The sequence below is a fragment of the Astatotilapia calliptera genome, chromosome 7 (genome assembly GCF_900246225.1).
Source record: "Astatotilapia calliptera chromosome 7, fAstCal1.2, whole genome shotgun sequence".
Taxonomy (NCBI): domain Eukaryota; kingdom Metazoa; phylum Chordata; class Actinopteri; order Cichliformes; family Cichlidae; genus Astatotilapia; species Astatotilapia calliptera.
Genome location: NC_039308.1, coordinates 41,224,065 through 41,234,185, shown reverse-complemented (window position 1 = coordinate 41,234,185; position 10,121 = coordinate 41,224,065). Strand labels below are relative to the sequence as shown.

General features: G+C 38.7%; 1 protein-coding gene across 1 annotated transcript in view; it reads right to left on the bottom strand.

Moving 5' to 3' along the window:
* Nucleotides 1-351: 351 nt before the first annotated feature.
* Nucleotides 352-10,121, bottom strand: part of LOC113026243 (NT-3 growth factor receptor-like) — a 94,430-nt gene continuing 84,660 nt past the window's right edge. Inside the window, exons 18-19 of the mRNA XM_026174778.1 lie at nt 8,974-9,132; nt 352-4,825 (exon numbers count right to left, since the gene is read on the bottom strand). Of these exons, the coding sequence (XP_026030563.1) occupies nt 4,640-4,825; nt 8,974-9,132 (345 nt within the window). The 3' untranslated portion in view covers nt 352-4,639. The remainder of the gene's footprint in view (nt 4,826-8,973; nt 9,133-10,121) is intronic.

Below are 10,121 nucleotides of genomic sequence, written 5' to 3'. Positions count from 1 at the left end.
CAGAACAGTCATTTTTACTACTCAAGCTATGCTATGGTTTTGAGTGCTGCATTTTCATTTCGCAAGATGGAGAGTTTTGATGAACCAATTAACAATTAAAACAAACCAATTAACACAGTTTGTGTTCAGAGCTTTGAGAAACTGAGCCACAGTTTCCAGATATGTATATAAATGTCTGGGGAATAATATAATTTTGAAGTAGGGAATTGATGTTACATAATGAGTATGAGTCACTTATTTCCCCTTTTTTCTGGTTAAAAAATAAGTGAACGCAAAGATCATTGAAGTCAGTTTTAATGAGAATTGAGAGTCAGAATGATACACAGAGCCACCTTAAAAAATCACCACATCTAAGCTTTTCAGAAAGATGTTATACAAGTTTTATAAGTCAAATGATTCACATACATATGTGTTGAGATGGATATACAACAATTAGAAAAGACATGGATTCTTAATAGAGTAATGATGTTTCTTACATATTCAGCTTAGAAACTTTGTATGGTGAAGTGACAGTGGGAAAGGGGAAGAGAATAAATGAGAACACAATAGACGAAAAAGAAGAATACAAAGAGCAAACAGAGAGAAAGATTTCATTTAACCCAAATATCATTAGAAACAACCAAGATTGTCAGTCTGTGAAAGCTTAAGGCTTGATCATACAGGAAACATTTATCTGGTGATTTCTGTTTTGTAATACAATTTGATGTATTTTGCTAGCCAATTGTGTCCTCCAGGAAGCTTGCATGTATCAAAATAGCATGCTTGCAGCATTTAGGAAAGTCTCTTGAGAAAACAGGATAAGGTTAACCACTCATAGCTGCCCCTCCCTGAGCCTGGTTCTGCTGGAGGTTTCTTCCTGTTAAAAGATAGTTTTTTCTTCCCAGTGTTACCAAGGATGTTGTTTGATTGTAAAGGTTTTCTCCATATTATTGTAGGGTCTTTACCTTACAGTATGAAGCACCCTGAGATGAGTGTTGTTCTGATTTGGAGCTATATAAATAAAATTGAACTGAACTGAATTGAATATGGTTCTGTTCTTCAGTTTCTTCTAACATGGCTTGTTGGGTCCCTAATTTTGGCTTGAGCATAAAAATAAAATTGAGATGAATGATCTTTTGCCCATTTGTTACAAACAAGGACAAAATAAAAATAAACATGTATACTTTTCCAAAACAAAAAAAAGTATGTACCATGGCCAAGCCAAGCCAAGACATAGTCAAACACCTCTGATGGTAGGTTTTGAATTGATCCAATCAGTGTTTTTTATTCTCTCTTAATCGTATAATAGCTGTTTGTGTTGTTTAGTTGGAAAGAATCAGTTTTGAGGGTGCTGTGTTTCATGTTGAAAGAGTTAACTTCTTTGATTTTATGTTTAGAGTTCTGTGCAACCGACTTTTTCTAGAAATGTGTTGAAATTTCTCTAAAATCTGGATTTTCTTTTGTGTGTAGAAAACAAATGAAACAAAATTTAATTCTGTAATTCACTAAGTAATACTGACTTCCTGGAGGACTTGGAGTAAGCAAACACTCATAGTGAGAGAAAGACACAATTTAAAGCACTGACACTAATGCAAATATAATCAATTTGCTCAAATGAAATGAATAGCTTAGAAACAAGAGTTCACATTATGGATGATACTTGGTAAGCAAGTCTACTGTAAGATAACTTTGATCATGTTTTATCCTAGCATTAGGATTGCAGTTTAGAAATGCACATATCTTTAATTACACAGCTCTAATCTAAATTTAGAAAAGATACAGAATCAGATTTCTTCATACTACCCAGGCAATGCAGGTGATGCACCTGCTTAATGTTTATACAATATACCTATATATCAATGCAAATCCCAGGTATATGTTCAGTTATTTTAGATGAACTGTTTTAGAATAAATACACTTTTGGGAAACAAAATCTTATAAAAACCAACACCAACTACGTGACACTCAAACATCACGCACAGAATAGGATGACAGTGACTCACAGTATTGTAAATCTGTCTCATTTAACAATAAGGGACGGAATAAATGAAGTCTGTCTTTCACTGTAGACTGATGATACATTCAAATATCAATAAATAATTAATTAAAGGCTTTTCATTTTGCTCTTCAGATGACTCTTCTAATGGCTTAGGAGGGGTTTCATGTATCAAGCTAATGGACAGCATGCTGCTGCCCTTTGTTGATTCAAGTAAAATAAAGAAAAATACCGATTCCTGCATCTCATGATGCTCGCTGAAAACTGAGGTATAGAGTCAGTAAGGCAATGCTAAACCCAGTACTCACTCATTGACCCAAGAGCATATGAAGTTAACAACTTTATGCACTGAATTCCTTGTGAGACTAGATTTTAAATTCTTTAGGCCAGTATGGACAAAACAGTTAAAATCTCAAATACAGTGTAGAGACTAGGTGCACGACACATCATTAGACACACTGATGAAAGTGTTGTCATTTTTTGACTGTGGTCGATGAATGACAAACTATTTCTTTTAAATTAAAGAATGCATTTGATCCTTGAACAGTTCTTGAAGAGGGCAATAAAACATTGACTTTTTAGCATTTGTAACTTTGTAGTTTTAATCGGTTTTCCTGACTTATTATTTTTTATTAATTTATTTCAATTATATGAAATGCCTCACAACCCTGAATTGGATAAGAGGAAGAATATGGATGAATCGATGGATGCATAGTATAAAATGACACAAAACAAATTGACATTTCTTAAATCTAGATTTTTTTTAGCCAGTCTCTAATGAGATAAATGCAACTCGTGACAGTAAATTACAACTGGAAAGCAAATCAAAAGATCTATTAGATTTAAATTAATCATATAATAACATATTGAGAAACAAGAAAATAATCCAACATAGGAAAACAAAATAAATATCTTAAGACAGACAGATTTACAGTATATACATCCTAGTGTCTCAAGTATTATCCTTTCAGTTCACACATATATCAGTTCATTCATTTTTTTTAGCTTTGGAAAATGGCAAAAGGTTATTTGTAAACGGTCTAGTAGCACACCTTGCTAATAGTGAGTTGGGCCAGTTTCTAATTTCAAAACTGCCATAATTCTTTGCGCCATAAAATCAACAAGGTACCCCAAACATTTCTCAGAGATTCTGATCCATGCTGACACAGTTAGTACAGTTTTTTTGGTTCTACATCCACAACGTGAAGCTGTGGTCTCACCACACCCCAAAAGATGGGTATACTGTGATCATAGTTATGGTCAACAACAATGTCTAAATATGTCTAAATATACTGGGTTGCTGTCATGTGATTGGCTGATTTAATACTTATGCTAATGACCAGTTTAACAGGTATACCTAATAAATTGACTGGTTAGTGTATATGTAATGTAATTTCAATTTCACGTTGGGTAGTTTGGCTTTTAATTTTTTTTTTTTTTTTGCTTTAAATTTAATTTTTTTAAATACAGTAGATACTTATGAAACTAGGTAATAAGAAAAACAAGAGTTTACAGCTAGTGGCCATTAGGCAGGTAAACAAAATGTAAAAGTGCTATTATTTTGAAAGACTACTTTCCTGGTTCCTAGTGTTCAGAAAGAAGTAGGAGGCACTTAGGTCCATTTCTATAGTGGCAGACAGTCACTCAGGCCATGCTTCCAGGCTCAGGATTGGAAGGTATGGTCAGGGTCTTGTAAAGCTAAGCAGCTCAGTGAGCTATCATGAGCTCAGGACTTAAAAGTGTTGTAACAATGATGTTTCAGATAAAAACTGTGTTGCAAGCTGCCACTGAACTAGCACTTAAGAACAGCAGTCATGTGTAGCAGCTGCTGTACATGAAATATTTGATTTATGTGCATTGTTCTATTTTTTCACCTCCTTCCTTAATTTATACATGAACAGAAAGAAAAGTCAAGAAATATAATCTCAAAAGTTAAAAACAGAAAACAGAAATGCTAGTACTTTGAAACTTTATAGTCACCATCATTACTTTAGATTAAAGATGGCTACCATTGCAACCCAAGGTATGAGAAAGATTTTGGGAAATTGACCAGCTTGGGCACAGATAAAAATGTAAATAATTAAAAAGAGAATAAATTAATCCTTCTGACTTTTCACATTTCACAAATGAAGACCTGGCGAAGATAAGCCAAAGGAAGACTAGAAGGTTACTTAAGGTTTGTGAAACCAACTGAGATCAATGTAATCCTGGGCAGGATTACTACCAGTAAACTACCAGTCCAGGTCAGGGTTTATTAACAGTTGATTAGAACTAGTGCTGCTATGATCAAAACAGGGTGAAACCCACATTATTATGATGTGACACCTTAACTATACCACATCAGAACAATCAGCATAATCACTCCACATCGTTGCAATATATACTGTATACTTAAGTCTTTTTAGTTACAATTCCATTTGAAAAAACAAAATGGGTATAGAATTTGCAGGTTCCAGATTATTAGGTACTGATGCAATTCAGATCATTTTGGTCCAGTTAAATAAACATAATATACAATGTGTTAGTTGCAGTCCTCAAATATCTGGCAGATGAAAACAGGGTATTTTCAGCCCCTAATCCACAGAGTATGCAGACAGATCACTTCTGTTCGGGGGCAATTCAGTGCTTTGAATATATTCCATTAGTGTCTCCTTGGGGCTATTATTATCCCAGTATGTCCAGATAGACTGGTGTGGCTTTCATCAAAGTAAACAGCATCTTCTGGATGTCCTTAATGTTGAGACGTTGTTGCGGTTCCCTCTGCCAGCAGCCAAGCATAATATCGTAGATTTCCTTAGGACAGAGTCTTGGGCGCTCCAGTACTCTGCCTTGAGTAATACACTCGATTACCTGTAAAGACACAGAGACCAGTAGTTGAGCAGAGATACTTTACTGTCTTGTTTAAGAAAGGACTGCTACGCAACCAGACTTGCATCAGTTGTGCAATGCACTGGCCGGGGCTATGGCTGTATTGTGGAGTGTCATTACACTGACAGGCAACAAGTGATGCACACAGTATATAATGACTACATCATACAAATAATCCAGGTACATATTATCCTGTAGACTACAGTTTTAGAAAACAAAACAGCCTTTTAACAATAATGTTAAAATGTTTGAACCTTAGGAAGACTTCTTTTAAATACCCTTCTTACAAATGAAACCAAGCAGTACATCTACTGAGTTTTCCTGTTAATGCCAGGAGTATGAGGAAAATCTGAACATTGTTAAAGCCAGTGATTGTACTTGTTTGTGTCATCTGCATCATAAGAAAGAAATAAGGATATGTGAAGATTTTGAAGCAAAACTGGGTCTGGGTTATTGCTTCAAACTCTGACTTAAATTCCACTGGAAACCCACGGGGTGACCTGAAGACTAAGGTCCAACAAAAATAGCCTGGGATTGCTCAGAAAACATGTATGAAACCTTACAACAAGGATACACAACCTACTTTTAGCATGATTGGGGTAATAATTTTGACCTAATTTTTAATAGGGGGGCTAATAATTGTGTCGTCATCTGTAGATCATCAACAGACTCTTCCCTTGTTACGCCAGTAATGACCTCAATGGGCACTCAAGTGTCCACTGAGGATTGGATTCCACACCAGAAAGACCCTGCAGAAAGACCTCTGTTGTTACTGTGAAAGGACCAGATATTTTCTTACTGTACTGTCATTTTGTTTTCCTGATACCACAGGGTAGGTTTTCTATAGCTGTTGCAAGTCCTGTAGTGTCACCGGCCCTAAAGGCTGCCTTGGGGGGCCTATGAACCTGTCCTGTGAGCGATGGCTTCTGGTGAGCATGGACAGTAACAGTTTTGCAGTGAGTGACATTATCAGTGCATTTTGCAATGTATGCTGCAACAGCGTCAGCGTATTCCTTAATGTCTGTTTTAGGTGGGTGCTTGTTTGATGATCAAGGTTCAAGGTTTTTTATTTGTCACATGCATAGTTAGGGCCCGGATGGCTTGGGGATAGAAGCTCCTCTTGAGTCTCTCTGTCCTTGCCCGGAAGATGCAGAACCTTCTACCAGATTGCAGAAGTTGGAACAGTTTGTTGCCAGGATGGGACGGGTCCTTCAGTATCTGCGTTGCTCTAGTCCGGCATCTCCTGGTGTAGGTGTCCTGAAGCGGGGGGAGAGCAATCCTGCAGCAGCGTTCTGCTGTACGGATCACTCTCTGGAGAGCTTTTTGGTCCTTCACACAGCTGTTCCCAAACCACGATGTGATGTTCTGTGTGAGGATGCTCTCCACAGCGCCTGTATAGAAAATCCTGAGGATCTTTGGAGAGACCCTGAACTTCCTCAGTTGTCGTAGGTGATACAGGCGCTGCCTAGCCTTTTTGGTCTGGACCTGAATGTGGGCAGACATGTCAGGTCTGAGGAGATGTGGAGACTGAGATACTTGAAGGACTGCACCCTCTCCACTGGAGCTCCATTGATGATAATGGGCTTGTAGTCTCTGTGCTGACTCCTTCTGAAGTCCACCACCAGCTCCTTGGTCTTGCCAACGTTCAGCTGGAGGTGGTTTTCCTGGCACCACGATGCCAGATTCTTCACTTCATCCATATAGGCCGTCTCATCGTTGTTGGAGATGGCGCCCAACACCACTGTGTCGTCAGCAAACTTCACAATGGTGTTGGAGCTGTGGGTGGATACATCCCTGTGGTGCTCCTGTGTTGATGGTGATGCTGTTAGAGACACATCTGCCCACCCTCACCACCTGAGTTCTGCCAGTGGGGAAGTCTAACACCCAAGCACACAGACGGCTATTGAGTCCCAGATCCCTGAGCTTTGTGAACAGTCTGCAGGGCACTATTGTGTTAAACGCTGAACTGTAATAAACAAACAGCATTCTCACATAGTTACCCTGTTTCTTGTCCTTGTGTTCACTCTCCTCAATGCCGTTCGGACGTCGTGCTCCGCGATGCTGATCACCGGTCAGATGTACCAGTTTGTAGTGCTGAAGCAATCCTTCAGAGCAGAGGAGGCCCCCTCTGGCTACACACATCTGATTTTGTGTTGGTCTGAAGGCCCTCACTCTGGGTCTGTATGCAGGTCTCAGAATGATGGTGATGTGATCAGAGAGCCTGACTTGGTGTACTCAGCATCCAGTAGTTATCTTCCACGGTCCTAGCTGTGGCGTTAGTGGTGGGAGGGATGCAAACAGCAATAAGGTCAATCGATGTAAATTCCCTTGCTAGGTAGACTGGTTGGCACTTAATGATAACAAACTCCGACAGTGGAGAACAGTGTTTGTGCACAGCAGTAGATTTCAGTACCAAACGCTGCTGATGTAAACATCAACACTGCCCTGCCACAAGTCCTTCCTCCTTCCATTAAGACTTGGTTGGCATGATAGATTGTTACCTGATCTAGCTGAATGGAAGAGTCCAGGATGTAGTCCAGGATTCCATGAAAATAAAAGCACATCTTGCACTGTGTGTAAGATATACTGGATCAATTTTGTTGTTTAATGAGTGAACATTGGCCAGAATGGCCTCTTTAGGCTAGTGGCTAGCCTAATCTAGATACCTTCATACTTGTCCCACTTGTGCTCTCTCTCACTGCCCCAGTGTCTCCTCTCTGGGTGATGTTAAGGTTCAAAATATTGGGGATGGAGACAAGAGAAAAAACCACAATAACAACACTGGTCCGGCCGGGTTGAGTCAAACGATGATTTTAATGAACACACGCGTGGGAGATCGACACTGATGCAGACAGCCTCAAAATCTCAAAATGGTGGAGCATTGCTCAAACTTTTATAGCCTCTGGTGCCTCCACCTTATCATACAAAGCCTAAACATTCACATGCTTTCTCTCACACAGCGCCTAAGCTACGACCTTGGCTCCCTGTTTATCTGCTCCTGCTGAAATGGGGCAGAAAACTCCAGCACACTCTGTTCTCTTCTACTCAGACAAATTAGATTTCTTATAACTCAGCAGTATAATGCATCATAAAACAATATCATTCATTCACAACAAGTCAGCAGTTTAATGTAATGCAAATCAGTTTAACTAATGCAATAGTTATCAGCTTCTTCTAATTCAGGAGAATAATGCAAACTAAAACTACATAATAATTCACAATCTTTAATTAGGGGTATAACATGGCATAAAATAATATTATAATCTAACAGTGAGATAGAGTCCGTTGATGTGGTAATCCAGCAGAGAAGTCTCAGTCCCCTGGAGTATCTCTGTAACTTTCTGGTCTAAGTTGAGGGTGTTTGGTTTTATTTGTTATATCCAAAAGGGAGTGGTTACAGTATCTTGTAAACTACATCAAGCACTTGACATTGTAGTAATTAAACACAGCTTAGACTCTAAACAACAACAAACAGCTTATTGTCAATTGCTGTTGACAATTCTTTTGAGCTTCTGGTACCCAAGGTACTGACAATCAGTTATCTGATTAAGGATACCTGTGAGTTTGGACCCTGCTACAGTGGTCAGTTGGTGTCTGTTCTGAACTTGCCATGTTTGACTAAATTAGCTAGGACTCGTGCCATAGGGCAACCATAAGCTGATGTTCTGCAAAACCAAGTGGCAGAAGTATCTGGAGTGAGTCCTAGTAGCATCTCTAAATTGAAGGCCCAGTTCCATATAACAGGGGATGTCAGAGACAGGGCACCAACTGAGCATTCCAAGAAAATTACACCACCAAAAGACAGATTCAGTCCAACTGAAATTTATTTATATAGCACAAAAGCACAGCAAAAATTGCTCCAAAGTGCTTTACAATGTAAGTTAAAGACCCTACAACATTATTTTGTGGAAATTCATAAGTTTTTGGAGAAGTTAGGTAAAATGAGAGTGGCTATTAGTTCTGCTCATTAAGTTACAGTGATATATGCACCTCTATTTTTTTTCACAAAGCTGGACTAATAAATTGGGTCCCTAGGGGAAAAAGCTAATTTGAGTAAAATGTTCAAATGTTTTGTTCCTGGTAATTACATCATGTCCTCAGCAAATGACAGTGTTGAAATAATAGTTTACCTCATTATTGGCGAGCTGGAACCATGGCTGTTTTCCATAAGTGAAGATCTCCCACAGAATAACGCCAAAGCTCCACACATCACTTTCTGTGGTGAATTTTCTGTACATGATGCTCTCTGGGGGCATCCAGCGGATAGGCAGCATGGTGTGACCTCCCACCTGAACATACAGATACATACACACACATTGAAATGCTTTATGGGAAAGGTATAAGCAGTATGATAACTTCAAAACGTACACAAACAAGTCAGAATCAACATGGCAAATCTGACTTATACATTTGTGATAATCATTTGAATATAAAAGTAAATACATGAATTCATGCTGGACTGAATTTTGGGCACTCATAGTCTTTTTTGCAGATAACAAAGTAACACATTCCACTTAGTTACTCAAACAAGCAAAAGACATTTTCTTGGCTTTAACACGTTATAAAATAAATGCTGACTTCACAATGCAATGGCTGTAGAAGAATGACATCACACTTAGATTACCTGTCTTCAGAAAATGTAAAAGAAAATTATGCCATACACCAAATGTAAATGTACCAGAATAGCCCATCTAAAGTTTAAAAATGTTGTCTATATTTTTAGCCTTCATGTGTGCACTGTACAGGGTGGGCCATTTATATGGATACACCATAATAAAATGGGAATGGTTGGTGATATTAAAGTCCTGTTTGTGGCACATTAGTATATGTGAGGGGGCAAACTCCTCAAGATGGGTGGTGACCATGATGGCCATTTAGACGTCGGCCATCTTGGATACAACTTTTGTTTTTTCAATAGGCAGAGGGCCATGTGACACATCAAACTTATTATTGTCACAAGTAATGTAATGTTAAGTAATGTCACAAGAAAAACAATGGTGTGCTTGGTTTCAACGTAACTTTATTCTTTCATGAGTTATTTACAATTTTCTGACCACTTATAAAATGTGTTCAATGTGCTGCCCATTGTGTTGGATTGTCAATGCAACCCTCTTCTCCCACTCTTCACACACTGATAGCAACACCGCAGGAGAAATGCCAGCACAGGCATCCAGTATCTGTAGTTTCAGGTGCTGCACATCTCGTATCTTCACACCATAGACAATTGCCTTCAGATGACCCCAAAGAGCCCACTATCGTTGTACCCCATATACCACAC